Below are 14798 nucleotides of genomic sequence, written 5' to 3'. Positions count from 1 at the left end.
GGTCCGCTGGTTCTCAAACTTAATCCGTTCCAAAACCAAAGCATTCCAAAACCAAGGCAGCGCTTTCCCACAGAAAGTCATGCAAAACAGATTAATACGTTCCAGAGTCTTAAAAACAACCCCTTAAACAGCAATCGAACATGGATTCCGTTCCAAAAGTAAAGCGTTCCAAAACCAAGGCAGGGCTTTCCCATAGAAAGTCATGCAAAAAGGATTAATCCATTCCAGACTTTTAAAAACAACCCCTAAAACAGCAATTGAACATGGATTCCGTTCCAAAACCAAAGCGTTCCAAAACTGAGGCAGCGCTTTCCCATAGAAAGTCATGCAAAACGGATTAATCCGTTCCAGACTTTTAAAAACAACCCCTAAAACAGCAATTGAACATGGATTTTGCTATCTAACGAGACCATTGATCCACAAAAGGAAAGCAATAATCAGTGCGCTGTACTATAAAATAAATAAGACAGTATTGTAGATGATAAAAATTAAAATTACATTTTTTTTCCTTCACCTGCACTGATGGTAGTCATTGTTTGGATGGGGGGCTTTTATCCATTTCCGCAGTCACAAAAACAAACGAAACGAAAAAGCCTCAAAAACAAAAGCGCCAAATAAAGAGCGAAAACAAAAGCGCCAAACTTAATCCGTTCCGGAAGTCCGTTTGACTTCTGAAATGTTCGGAAACTGAGGGGCGGCTTCTGATTGGCGCAGGCACCCTGGAAACAAGAGCCGACAGCCACGTTGGACGTTCAGCTTCCGTAAAATGTTCAAAAACCAGAACACTTACTTCTGGGTTTTTGGCACTTGAGAACCAAGGTCCTCCCACTGTCACGAAATGTGTAAACTTGAGAAGTATAAATTTGTTGCTTAGTGGTGTCCGCCTCTTCGTGACCCCCTGGACCAGAGCAGGCCAGGCCCTCCTGTCTTCCACTGCCTCCCGCAGTTTGGTCAAACTCATGCTGGTAGCTTCGAGAACACTGTCCCACCATCTCGTCCTCCGTCGTCCCCTTCTCCTCCATCTTTCCCAACATCAGGGTCTTTTCCAGGGAGTCTTCTCTTCTCATGAGGTGGCCAAAGTCTTGGAGCCTCAGCTTCAGGATCTGTCCTTCCAGTGAGCACTCAGGGCTGATTTCCTTCCGAATGGAGAGGTTTGATCTTCTTGCAGTCCATGGGACTCTCAGGAGTCTCCTCCAGCACCAGAATTCAAAAGCATCCATTCTTCGGCGATCAGCCTTCTTTATGGTCCAGCTCTCACTTCCATACATCACTACTGGGAAAACCAGAGCTTGAACTATACGGACCTTTGTTGGCAAGGTGATGTCTCTGCTTTTTAAGATGCTGTCTAGGTTTGTCATTGCTTTTCTCCCAAGAATTAGGCGTCTTTTAATTTCGTGGCTGCTGTCACCATCTGCAGTGATCATGGAGCCCAAGAAAGTCAAATCTCTCACTCAGCTTCGTATAAATAAAAACTGTTTTAAAAAAATAACGTGCGGCTCTCCCTTTGCTCTTTCAGGTGGCGGGGGGCCATTCGGAAGACGGCCTTCCCAGCAACCCCAGTCTCCTCCACAATCACGTCCCTCTCCCAGCCCAGCCCAGCTCGCTCCCGGACCTCAACAGAGGCCAGTCTTCAGATGCCTTCAGCGGTAAGGTTGAGTGGCTGGTTTCGCCGCGCCGTCCTCTCTCCTCGCCACGGGGCTCGAAAGTCCTGGCGTCCTTGCCAGGGCAACGGAGGGGCATCTATCCGAACCCCCTTGAATTGCAGGGATCGCAGCTAAATCGGCGTTCGGGTCCAAGAGGACTGTTAGGGCGGGCGATATATAGTTCAAACGTTGGCCGGAATTCACCAGGCGTGTTTTGCACACCGGGTGAAGATGCCCAGGTGGCGCTGTGGGTTAAACCACAGAGCCTAAGACCTGCCAATCAGAAGGTTGGCGGTTCAAAGGTTGGGGAACCATGGGGTCCAGGATGCTCAGATTTCTGAGATCTCCCCTTTCACACTGGAGAGCCAGTGTGGTGTAGTGGTTGAGAGCGGTAGTCTTGTAATTTGGGGAACCGGGTTCGCGTCTCCGCTCCTCCACATGCAGCTGCTGGGTGACCTTGGGCCAATCACACTTCCTTGAAGTCTCTCAGCCCCGCTCACCTCACAGAGTGTTTGTTGTGGGGGAGGAAGGGAAAGGAGAATGTGAGCCGCTTTGAGACTCCTTAAAGGGAGTGAAAGGCGGGATATCAAATCCAAACTCTTCTTCTTCTTCATGATGTAACCGTGATGTATGAGTGATGTAGTTTGGGGGGGGGTGTAACATGGGGATTGGAAGGGACGCGGGTGGCGCTGTGGGTTAAACCACAGAGCCTAGGGCTTGCCGATCAGAAGGTCGGCGGTTCGAATCCCCGCAATGACGGGGTGAGCTCCCGTTGCTCGGTCCCTGCTCCTGCCCACCTAGCAGTTCGAAAGCACGTCAAAGTAGATCAATAGGTACCGCTCTGGCAGGAAGGTAAACGGTGTTTCCGTGCACTGCTCTGGTTCGCCAGAAGCGGCTTAGTCCTGCTGGCCACAGGACCCGGAAGCTGTATGCCGGCTCCCTCTGGGACTACAGTTGCCATCATCCATGGCCACTGGTCCTGTTAGCTAGGGATGATGGGTGTTGTAGTCCCAAAAAAGCTGGAGGGCCACGTTTGGCCACCACTGATGTGCAGTGTGTTGTTAACCCTTCAGGTCCCTTCCAACGCTATGATTCTCCGACGTCTATCCCTGTTAACCCCCTGAAATAAAAGTTTCAGGTTTGGAGGGAGATATTTCGTAAAGAAAGGCAGATTTCTAGCTCTTGCGCTGCAGCAGACGCGCCGAGATCTCGAAGGCTCCGGTCCCCTCTCACCTTTGCCCATCTGATTCCCTCTCCAGGCTTGACGGGGGGCCTGGGCCGGGCCAGTGTCTCGTCCGGCACCAGCGAGATCAAGCGGGAGGACAAGGAAGACGATGAGAACACGTCGGTGGCCGACAACTCGGAGGAGGAGAAGAAGGAGCTGAAGGCGTCGCGGAACCGAACAAGGTGCTCGTTGAACAGGTCTCAGCCCTTTCTCTGTTCCCTTTCCAGGGGGGGGGCGCGGGGAGACCCCCAGGATCCTAGGTCTTTGGGGCAGCCGGGCAGCAAATCCCCTTGAGAGACGGGAGGTCAAGGTGGACGACAACTTGGTGAGCAGGGATGGAAAAGCAGCTCGCTTCCAACACCCCCAGGAGAGACTCGCTTTTTGGGGGAGAGGGGAGAGCAGCGTCGCCCTCCGAGCTTTCTAGGGGTAATGGCGTTTTGCAGCCCTGCTGACGAACCTATAGATGTTTGCATGGACGTCTGTGTGCGTTCAAAATTTATTTATTGCCTGTGTCCGTGTTTCGTATTTTGCTCCCTGTTTATGGGCGGTTTGGGTAGGCAGACCAAAAGGCGCTGCGTTCGTCCCCGCAGCCGCGAGCTCGGTGGTTTTCAAACTGTGTCCCGGAAGCACCCGTCCCGTCTCCTGCCCCAGGAGGGAATTCTAGGGTGGATGGAAGAGCCATAGCTGTCAACCTTTCCTTCTTTTTAAGGGAAATCCCCTTATTCCGAATAGGATTCCTCGCAAGAAAAGGGGAAAGCGGACCGCTATTGCTAGAGCCTTTCCGCAGCACTGGTGGGAATCAGATTTCCTGGACGCTTCACCCTAAGCAAACACACCCCTCTTCTGAGTATCTCCCGGGGGCTTTTTGGGGGTGGGCCCACACTGTAAATAATCTTTGTTGTACTAGCCAGAGGCCATGGCAAAACCATACAAACCCTATCAGAAAAAAATACCCTATTTTTCGCTCTATAAGACGCACTAGACCACAAGACGCACCTAGTTTTTGGAGGAGGAAAACAAGAAAAAAAATATTCTGAATCCCAGAAGCCAGAACAGCAAGAGGGATCGCTGCGCAGCGAAAGCAGCAATCCCTCTTGCTGTTCTGGCTTCTGGGATAGCTGCGCAGCCTGCATTCGCTCCATAAGACGCACACACATTTCCCCTTACTTTTTGGGAGGGGAAAAGTGAGTCTTATAGAGCAAAAAATGCGGTAAATACTTCTACAGTTGTACCTTGGTTCCCCAACGCCTTGCAACCCAAACATTTCGGCTCCCGAAACACCACAAACCTGGAAGTGAGTGTTCCGGTTTGCAAATGTTCTTTGGGATCCGAACGTCCGGCGCCACTTCTGATTGGCCGCAGGAGCTTCCCGCAGCCAATCGGAAGCCGCGCCTGTGTTTTTGGGAAGCCAAACGGACTTGTGGGATGGATTCCGTCCGAGAATCAAGCAGTGGCGTAGCGTGGGTTGTCAGCACCCGGGGCAAGGCAAGTAATTTGTGCCCCCTAACCCGGGGCAAGGCAAGTAATTTGCGCCCCCCCCTGCACTGTCCCTCCCCCAGATAGTCCCCCGCTCTCTCTCCGCACCGCATGCCTGGCACCCTCCCCTCCATAGTGGGCGGCGACCCGGCGGCTCGGATCAGATTCGCACAGCCAGCACTGCAGTGAGAGAGAGTGAGTGAGCCAGGTAGGGGCAGAGAGCTGCGAGTGCGAGCGCGCCCCCCCCCCCCAGATGTTGCGCCCGGTGCAGCCGGCCCCCCCTGCACCCCCCACGCTACACCACTGGAACCGAGGCGCGGCTGTACACAAAAACCGCCCAAAGTCATAATACGCAGGCTCACGCATAAATTGAAGGGTTCCCCTATTGTGTACATAGCTACATGGGGCATGACGAGGTTAAATCCCACAAAGGATTCTTAAATCAGATTGTGAGAAGGGCAATATATGAAGTGTGGGAGAGGAGGGAAAAAAATCAGTAGCGACCAAAACACCATGGTGGGAATCTATGGCGGTTCATAGGGAAAATATGAACAGCGATTGGTTTACTGCAATTTTACCCAGTCAGCTTTTTCCTTTCGGGGGGGGGGGGGTGAATTTCTTTCTTTCTTTCTTTTTTAAAGATATTTATTAACATTTTCAACATATTACAAAAATTAGAAAGAATAAAGAAGAATAAAAAGAAAAAGAAAATACAAAATATAAACAGTTAAAAACAAACCAGTCTTTCCATATCTTATCTTTCCTTTACTTATTTCCCTGACCACCTCACATCTCCCTTTCTTGCATTCCAGTTCAATTGGTTAATTCAGCAAATCCTTTCCCTCTTTAATGTTATCTTAATCTTTTATCTTAATATATTATAGCTTTAAAGTATCACCTGTTAACAATCCATTTTTTCATATTCCTTGACATTACTGCTAAAAATTCCCACTTAACTTCAATCCAGCATCATTCTAACATTCATTAATTTTGCAGTGTTTCTGTAAGTAATCTTTAAATTTCTTCCAATCTTCTTCCACTGACTCTGAATTCCACTGAATTTCGGGGACACACTTTGCAAACCATCTGGCCCTGGGAAGTGCGGTCGGTGGGTGGGAAATGTTGGCTTTACGGTCGTTCCAGTTATTGCAAAAATATATATAATATTATTGTGGCGGGTGGCGGGTTGCCCTGTGTGTTTTGTGCCTCCCTGTTCCCCTTATTTGTGCACAATGCGTTCCGGTGCCGAGGTGTGGAAAAAACGCCCCCCACCCACCCACCCCCTTGTCTCCTTCTCCTTTCCAACCCTCAGTCAAGATGAGGATGAGGACGACGACCTCCTTCCCCCAGAGCAAAAAGCCGAGCGCGAGAAAGAGAGACGGGTGGCTAATAACGCCCGAGAGCGCCTCCGCGTCCGCGACATCAACGAGGCTTTTAAAGAGCTGGGGCGCATGTGTCAACTGCACCTAAACAGCGAAAAGCCGCAGACCAAACTGCTCATTCTACACCAGGCCGTCTCGGTTATCCTGAATCTGGAGCAACAAGTTAGAGGTCAGTGGAGGCTTCCGATGTGGTGACGTTTTCCCAGCGGCAAGGGGCTGTCTGTCTCGTCTCCCGAATCCGTCCCCGGCGCACCTCTCCTGCTGACGTTCTCCCCCTCGCCTCCCAACCCCTTGAAACTCTCACGCCTTTTTTTTTGTTTGCCGTTTTGGGGTCTCTGTTGTCGTGGGGTTTTAGCGGGTCGCCGCCGTTTTGCTTCTCTCTGCTGACTTTTCGCACCCCTCGCTTTCCCCGTTTTTGTTTTCCCGCACCGGAAATAAGGGAAAGCATGCCGTCAACCCTCGCGCCTCTGCCAGGCGGGTTCCGCATTTATCGTTTTCTTCTGTCCCAAACTGCCTCACACAGCTACAGTCTGAATCCTTCCACCACCCCAACCTTTGCAAAATCGGGTTGATCAATCAACATTTGCAGGCTTCTGGCGGCTTGCAGAGGTTTGCAAACCAAGCGGTCCCCCCAAAATTCAGCTGAAAATGCCTGTTGCAAACCCCAGAAGAACACTGCAGATTTTGATAACAAACCTGATTTACAAAGCAGAGGGTGAAAAGCTGTAGCGCTAAAGGGCAGCTCTTTGGGGCTCTAAATTGCTGCGTATCAAAGACGGGAGGTGTTTTTTATTTTTTGTTTTTCCAGAGAGGCGGAAAGATCATGCAGGTGATGCTCAGATCCCACCGGACAAATCCTTTCCAGCAAATCCTATGTATTTTCCCCAAAAAACTGTTGGCATTTTTTGCATGAGGCGGGGGCTTGCTTTTAAAGAAATGCCGTATTTTTCGCTCTACAAGACGCACCAGACCACAAGACGCACCTAGTTTTTAGAGGAGGAAAACAAGGGGGAAAAATATTCTGAATCTCAGAAGCCAGAACAGCAAGAGGGATCGCTGCGCAGCGAAAGCAGCAATCCCTCTTGCTGTTCTGGCTTCTGGGATAGCTGCGCAACCTGCATTTGCTCCATAAGACACACACACACATTTCCCCTTACTTTTTAGGAGGGAAAAAGTGAGTCTTATAGAGCAAAAAATACGGTGCTTAATTGTGTTTCTCGCCTTGCGGCAGTGAGTTTCAAGACCAGCTCCTATGCGTAGCCTGCTGTTCCTTCCGTTACTGGGGATAGGAATAAATAATGAAACTATTTCCATCCCTCGTGGCTTTCGGACTTGGAGGATGGGGGGCAGCCCCCCTTACTAGAGTGCCCTTGGCGATTCGCTGAGCTTCAGGGAGGGGGGGTGGCTGCACAAAGCACGCCACAAATTTAATAAATACAAACTCGATCAACAACAATGCTAATCCAAACAAGTTCTCCCGTCCGCACGAGGATTTCCTCTTGTGGAGCGAAACTTCCCCGTCCTCCCTCCGTGAGTTTGCCTCCGTACCCTGCAGAGTTAGGGGAACCCCCTGCCAAATTTTTGGGGGGGGGGGGTGCGCGAGAGGGAAAGATCCATCGCGCGAGAGGAAACCTATTCACACGTGGGACCCCCTGTGTTGCGGGAAAGCCGCTCGGTCTGAGCTTTGCTGGGTTTTTGCTTTAATAATAAATAATAATAATAATAATAATAATAATAATTTATTATTTATACCCCGCCCATCTGGCTGGGCTTCCCCAGCCACTCTGGATGTCTTCCAACCAAATATTAAAATACAGGAATACATCAAACATTAAAAGCTTCCCTAAACAAGTCATAGCGGGCGCCCCCTCATCTTACACCAACGAAAGATGCTCTGGAGAGATGAGCCTGGTCTTTTTATTACTACAGCCGTACCTTGGTTCTTGAACATCATGTGTTCCGGAACTCCGTTTTACGTCCGGAAACCAGAGCACAGCTTCTGATTGGCTGTGGGAGCTTCCTGCAGCCAATCGGAAGCCACGCTGGACGTTCGGATCCCAAAGAACGTTTGCAAACACTCACTTCCGGGGTTGCGGCATTCGGAAGCCGTAACGTCCCGACTGCCGAGGCGTTCAGGGTCCGAGGTATGGCTGTATTTTGAACCCCCCCCCCCTCTGCAACCTTTGTTCCTCCATCCCAGCTGCCAAGTTAGGGATGAAATCATCTGCGCAGAGATAGTTGGGGAGCCAGGCGGGGAGCTCAGCCGGAGGCAAAAACGTGTGCCCATTTCTCTGCCAGGCGGGCACCCGCGGAAGACAGTCGGGCTGCTTTCCCTTCCTCTCTGCCAATGTCTTCCCCCCCTGCTTGGCCGTGCATGAAAGCACTTAACTTTTCCTTCCTCGCAATCTGCGAAATGGGTGCATCTTGAGTTCAATGCAGTTTCCTCTTCGACAGAGGTGGGCGGGCAGGGGGGCAGTGGCTGGTTTTCGACCGTACAGAACCTGTGCCCCGTTCTTCTGTTCCGCTCCTTCTCCCCCTTCCATTCTGGAGCTTCCATTAATTTCCCCCTTTTCGTCTGCCGCAACATGTATAACTCTTTTATTTTGCTCCCCCTTTTTCTCTCATGTATACGCTTCGTTTGCTGCTGCCACCCTCTCTGCCACCCCTTCTCTGCTTTCCTACAGACAGACCCCAGCCGTGACCTCCTCGGTGGTTCCTACCCTGTACCTTGCACTTGCTGCGTCCTTAGAGAGACAGGAAAACCCAGGCGGGCAGCAGTCGGGTGGGGGAAGGAATAGCCTACGAGCAGAAAGGCAGGCGCACCCTCCCCGAATCTTAAAGTCTCTGGCGCACCTCCTTTTAAAAGTTATTATTTCACCACGTTCCCAAAGGCGACGCATTTGGGACGGGTTGGCCGCTGGCGTCCCCCAAGCCGAAACCCGGCCAGCTGAAGAGCTCTCCGATTTGGCCCACTGTCCGGCTGTAGCCTTTTGGCGCAGGCGGGTCGCCTGTGGAATCGTAGATTTGGGAGGGGGGTCCCTAAGGATCATCCAGTCCAACCCCCCGCGACGCGGTTGTGCCAAATGTCATGCCCTCCAGATAGAGGCGTGTTTTTGAAGTCCAGACACAGGCAGGCAGCCCCGGTCGAAGGAGCAGCTTTCCCTACGAACACAAAAGAAGGGGATGAAGGGGATGTCTCTCCTTAGAAGGGCACGTACATGTTTAGAAAATCACATTGCACTGTGTTGGGTGGGGTGTGTCTCCTGAGCATGTGCAGAGTGTAGGAAGGACCAGGTTGCCAATGCTGTTCTTGCAGGTGCCCCAAAGTGAACAGCCCCCTGAGTTTGACAACTTGCTCTCCGCGACTGCCTCCGGTACTGGAAGGAATAGACAGCTGGCGTAACTCGTAGTTATCAGCAGCCTTATAAGAACATCAGGGACACAGGTCTAAACCACTGAGCCTCTTGGGCTTGGGTTCGAATCCCGCCTCCCGTTGCTCTGTCCCAGCTCCTGCCAACCTAGCAGTCCGAAAGCACACCAGCGCAAGTAGATAAATAGGTACCACTCCGGCGGGAAGGTAAACGGCATTTCTGTGCGCTCTGGTTTCCGTCATGCGCCAGAAGCGGTTCAGTCCTGCTGGCCACGTGACCCGGAAAGCTGTCTGCGCACAAACGCCGGCTCCCTTAGCCTGAAAGGGAGATGAGCGCCGCATCCCCAGAGTCGTCCACAACTGGACTTAACTGTCCAGGGGTCCTTTACTTTACCTTAGGGGAGATAGTAGCGCTGTAGTCTAAACCACCAAGCCTCTTGGGCTTGCCAATCAGAAGGTCGGTGGTTCGAATCCCCTTGACGGGTCCCATGGCTCTGTCCCAGCTCCTGCCAACTTAGCAGTTCAAAAGTATGCAGGTGCAAGTAGATAAATAGGTACCACTCCGGCGGGGAGGTAGACGGCGTTTCCGTGCGCTCTGGTTTCCGTCATGCGCCAGAAGCGGTTCAGTCCCGCTGGCCACATGACCCGGAAAGCTATCTGTGGACAAACGCCGGCTCCCTCAGCCTGAAAGCGAGATGAGCCCCGCAACCCCACAGTCGCCTTTGACTGGACTTAACCGTCCAGGGGTCCTTTACCTTTTTATAAGAACATCAGGAGAGACCTGCAAGCGCTGTCAGACCCAAGACCTATCCGTCTGCTGGGATAGCTCAGTCGGCAAAGCACAAGGCTCGTAATCTCAGGTCCGCAGGTTTTCTAATAATAATAATTAAAAAAACTTGTCTGGGGTAGCTCATACCAAAGACTAGCTAGCTATGTCGCTACGTGGAGAATCGCTTCCTTTTCTCCAAATCTCCCAGCATCCATCTTTCTGGGGAACAGACGCAGCGGCAGGACAGCTGCCTTGCTTGCAGAAAGTCGCAGGTTCGATTCCCTGCCTTTCTTGCTCGGGGCTGGCAGATACTTCCTCTCTGAAACCCTGGACGATTGCTGCCAGTCTGTGCAGACGACACTGGTCTCGATGGGCCGATGGTGGAAGGTAGTTTTCTAAGGTTTGCCGGATGATCCCCGTCACTTCGTTAGCCACAGAAAGACTTAAGCATTTTCTGCCCCTGCTGCATAACTTTAAAAATGAATCGCAGCCTTTTTTATTTTTTAAAAAAGCGGGCCTCGCTAACCTTCCCTCTGGAAATTCTCCCCCCTGGAAATAAAGGCAAACGTTAAGATTCCTAGTGTTTCAAAACCACCGCGTTCTCTTTAATAATACAATGTTTATCCTACTTCCAAGTCGACTTCAAATTAAACAGTTTCGTGGGCTGGTTTCTTGCCCCCAACCTCCCCAGTGTTTTCGTTCAAACCCTTTCCCGCTGCCTTATATACAGCGGTACCTCGGTTTCCGAACGGCATCCGTTCTGGAAGACGGTTCAGGTTCGAAAACTCGGTAGGGGAAGCCTTGAAACAGAAAACTCAACACAGAAGCCGCCTCGGAGGTTCGACTTCCGACGCGCGTTCGAAAACGGAAGCGTTTACTTCCAGGTTTACGGCGTTCAGGTTCCAAGACGTTCGGAAACCGAGGCATCGCTGTATATATCAAACTCTCGTCTAATATGGAAACCCCTCTAATATTTCCCCTCCGCTGCTTCTGTCGCAAATTCTGCTTGAGGTTTTGGGGGGGGGTCCCCAAACAGTCCCTCCCACCAAATAAACCAGGGGGACTCCGAAACAGCGCTGGTTCTGAGTCCGATGTCGGCACGGGTCTGAGCTTTGTGCCGCGTCCAAATTCAGCCCCCCTCAAGTTCCAGTAGGGGCACAGCTGCCCCCCAATGCAATATGAACTTCCTAGGCCAGCTCCCAATAGACTGTGATCTCCTCGCAGTATTTAAAAAATCTGGCAGTGATTTATCCGTTGTCGTTGGATGGGCCACAGTTGTTCAGCTTCCTCACCCCCCTTTTTTTGGGGGGGAGAAGATCTCTGAAGGGTCAAAGGTCTACCAGGAACACCCCACGATTTTCCAGTAGATCACGATCTATCTGTTGGGCATGCCTGTCCCAGGACAATGCATAAGGTGGCTTCGAGCAAAAATTTGCAAGCATGCAAACCACATGGACGGGACACAGGTGGCGCTGTGGGTTAAACCACAGAGCCTAGGACTTGCCGATCAGAAGGTCGGCGGTTTGAATCCCCGCGACGGGCTGAGCTCCATTTGCTCTGTCCCTGCTCCTGCTAACCTAGCAGTTCGAAAGCACGTCAAAGTGCAAGTAGATAAATAGGTACCGCTCTGGCGGGAAGGTAAACGGCGTTTCCGTGCACTGCTCTGGTTCGCCAGAAGCGGCTTAGTCCTGCTGGCCACATGACCCGGAAGCTGTACGCCGGCTCCCTCGGCCAGTAAAGCGAGATGAGCGCCGCAACCCCAGAGTCGGCCACGACTGGACCTAATGGTCAGGGGTCCCTTTACCTTTACCTAAACCACATGGGACCAGTCCGCATCCTCTTGTCGGATGCAGGAGATGCCGTTGGGTACCACTTTATTTGCACATCGCAGGTGAGGGAAGTCTTGTCCGCTTGTGGGCCGGATCAAGCATCAAAATTCTCACGTTCTTTATGAATTATGAGGGTAGGCGTAGGTCGTTTTTTCCTGCCTTGGTCCGGATATCAAATGCCAAGAGACGGGAGAGATTGATTCTAAGCAACACCTATAGGCGCAGTCAAAATTGTTCCAAACCTGCCCCCCCCCCCCCGCTTGCAAATCAGGTGAAATTCTGCTGCAAAGGGAACCTCGGCGGGCTTCTCTTTAAGTTGCATTTTCAGCCGAATTTGGGGAGAAACAGAGGAGCTATTTCCATGGCTTTTGTGGGATTCCGCTCCTTGCAAACAGCTGTAAGTTTGCAGATGTTGAGAATAAATGTGGTTTGCAATGGGGGGGAGAGTTGGATGATTTTGATTGCAACTAATAATAATAATAATAAATAATAATGATGATGATAATAATGATAATGATAATAATAATAATAATATTTTTTCTAAGAGAACAAGGTAAACTCATGGACCCTTTTCTAGAAAAAAACAGCCCTGATCATTATTAAAATACGAATACTCATCATAACAACCTTCTTCTGGGAAACCCAGACAGATGGGCAGGGTGTAAATAATATAAATAATAATTATTATTATCTTTTAAGAGCCATTAAACAGTGGAACAGACTCCCTTGGGATTTGGCGAGCGCTGGGGGTCCCTTCCAGCTCCACAATTCTACGAGTAACCCGCACAATGCTTATTATGGTGAATATTTAGGGAGGGACCGCAACCTTGGAGGATGGCCATGCCACCACAACCAGGGTTGTGGTCTTAGCTGAGCTACTCCTCCAGTCACAGTAGACCTGTCAGTTGGGGGGTGGATGTGAACCATCGCCCAGTCTTGACACATCTCTCTCACACACACACACACTTTCCAGCTCTGAACAGAGACCCCCCCCCCCCGGGATATTCGCTCCCGAATCTCCCTGGAGGCATGACAATCTCCTTCCTTCCAAACGGCGAGGTTCAGATTTCCAAAGGCCGGCGTGGTTCGGTTGGGCTGTTATTGAAACATCCAAAATCGACATCACCAAATAAGGACTCCGGGGACAAGGCTTAGGCCAGGGGTCAGCAACCTTTTTCAGCCATGGGCCGGTCCACCGTCCCTCAGACCTTGTGGGGGGGGGAGCAGACTGTATTTTGAAGGGGGGGGGAATGAACCAATTCCTATGCCCCACAAATTACCCAGAGATGCGTTTTAAATAAAAGGACACATTCTACTCGTGTAAAAACACACTGGTTCCCGGACTGTTGGCGGGCCGGATTGAGAAGTTATGGGGCCGGATCCGGCCCCCGGGCCTTAGTTTGCCTTCCCATGTTCTAGTAGCAGGTGGTTCCCCAGGCTTGTTTGCTTGAACTGAAGTTCAATATGGATAAGACAGAAAGGTTCTAGTCCAGGGGTCAGCAAACTTTTTCAGCAGGCGGCCGGTCCACTGTCCCTCAGACCTTGTGGGGGGCCGGACTATATTTTGGAAAAAATAATAATGAACGAATTCCTATGCCCTACAAATAACCCTGAGATGCATTTTAAATAAAAGGGCACGTTTTACTTATGTGAAAACACGACTGACAGTCTGTGGGCCAAATTGAGAAGGCGATGGGGCCGGATGCAGCCCCCGGGCCTTAGCTTGCCTACCCATGTTCTAGTAGCGGGTAGTTCCCCAGTCCAAAGCACACATTCTACTCGTGTAAAAACACCAGGCAGGGGCCACAAATAACCCAGAGATGCATTAAAAATACACATTCTACCCGGGCCTTAGGTTGCCTACCCCGGCTTAGAGAAACTGCTAAGCGACTTAGACAGATCTTGCGGGACTCTGGCTTCCGTCGTGACCATTGGTCACGCCGGCTGGCTGGGGGCTGATGGGAACTGGAGTCCAAAAACGCCCGTCCCCGATTTATTGTGTCGCTTCTGTAATCGGCTGCCCCAAGAGGAACAGTCTCCCTTGGAGCTTTCCGAGCGGAAGCTGGGCGCCCAACCGTCCCGGGTGCTTGAGCTGAGATCGTTGCGTGGCTAGGGGTTGGACTGGATGACCACTGGGGGGCTCCCTTCCGCCTCTACGATTCCACGGTTCCAAAGTGCCAAAAGAGTATCGTCCCAGAGGATAGGGGGACAACAAGGTTTTCGAGTTTGGTTTTGCCCGTGTTGCAAAACGGGCGCGCAGCGTTCGGCAGCTCCTTGTCTCTGCGGTGGAACGAAAGGGCTCTCCTCGTCCTCATCGTCCGTCAGTTGTGCCGTGCCGCCGTGGCTCGCCGCTGACGTGGACGTTTCCCCCCCGCTGCCCACCTTGGCACCGTCTCCCCGAACCCGCCCTCCGTCGCTCCCCAGACTAACCCTCCCCATGGTGCTGTGTGAACCCAGCAGTACAGATGAGGCGCTCTCACTGGAAGACAAGGACCTGAGGGACCGGGAAAGGCGCATGGCCAATAATGCCAGGGAGAGGGTGCGCGTCCGGGACATTAACGAGGCCTTTAAAGAGCTGGGACGCATGTGCCAAATTCACTTAAAAACAGACAAAGCGCAGACCAAGCTCATCATCCTCCAGCAAGCGGTGCAAGTCATATTAGGCTTGGAGCAGCAAGTACGAGGTACGGCGCCGGGGGGCTCACCCCCCCACACCCCGAGGTCTCGCCCCCCCATGCTTTGTGCGCATCTCCTGTCTGTGCTCTCTCGCTCGCACAAGTGTCTCTGCCTCTCTCCCTTCCACCCTTTGCTCAGGGCTCTAGGTTTTGCGTCGCTTCTTTTCTCCTCCCTTCGCTCTCTGGTTCGCGGTCTGTGCAGAGATGACCCCCCCCCCCATTACAGCTTTTGAGCAGCAAGGTGGGGAGGGGGCCGAGCGCTCAGATGCCAACCTTCTCGCACTTTGTGCAATCCTTATCCTTTTCTCCATCTTGCCTCTTTCCCTTGGATGCTGATTGGGTTGGGTTGAGTTGAGTTGAGTTGGGTTGGGTTGAGTTGGTTTGAGTTGAGTTGAGTTGACTTGAGTTGGGTTGGGTTGAGTTAGGTTG

The 14798-nt window shown here is 51.6% G+C and overlaps 1 protein-coding gene across 15 annotated transcripts in view; it reads left to right on the top strand.

Moving 5' to 3' along the window:
- TCF3 (transcription factor 3) overlaps positions 1 to 14798 on the top strand; it is a 75662-nt gene that overhangs the window by 55843 nt on the left and 5021 nt on the right. For 4 of the 15 annotated variants that reach the window (XM_083421564.1, XM_083421563.1, XM_083421562.1 and 1 more), the window contains exons 15-17: positions 1517 to 1646; positions 2903 to 3065; positions 5657 to 5895. In XM_083421564.1, coding sequence (XP_083277690.1) covers positions 1517 to 1646; positions 2903 to 3065; positions 5657 to 5895 — 532 coding nt within the window. Of the gene's footprint in view, positions 1 to 1516; positions 1647 to 2902; positions 3066 to 5656; positions 5896 to 14151; positions 14379 to 14798 lie in introns of all 15 variants that reach the window. The other 11 variants (XM_083421560.1, XM_083421559.1, XM_083421557.1 and 8 more) reach the window with 4 other exon arrangements.

Source organism: Podarcis tiliguerta (genome assembly GCF_965153285.1).
Source record: "Podarcis tiliguerta genome assembly, chromosome: 18".
Classification (NCBI taxonomy): domain Eukaryota; kingdom Metazoa; phylum Chordata; class Lepidosauria; order Squamata; family Lacertidae; genus Podarcis; species Podarcis tiliguerta.
This window is presented reverse-complemented; position numbering and strand designations above follow the sequence as displayed.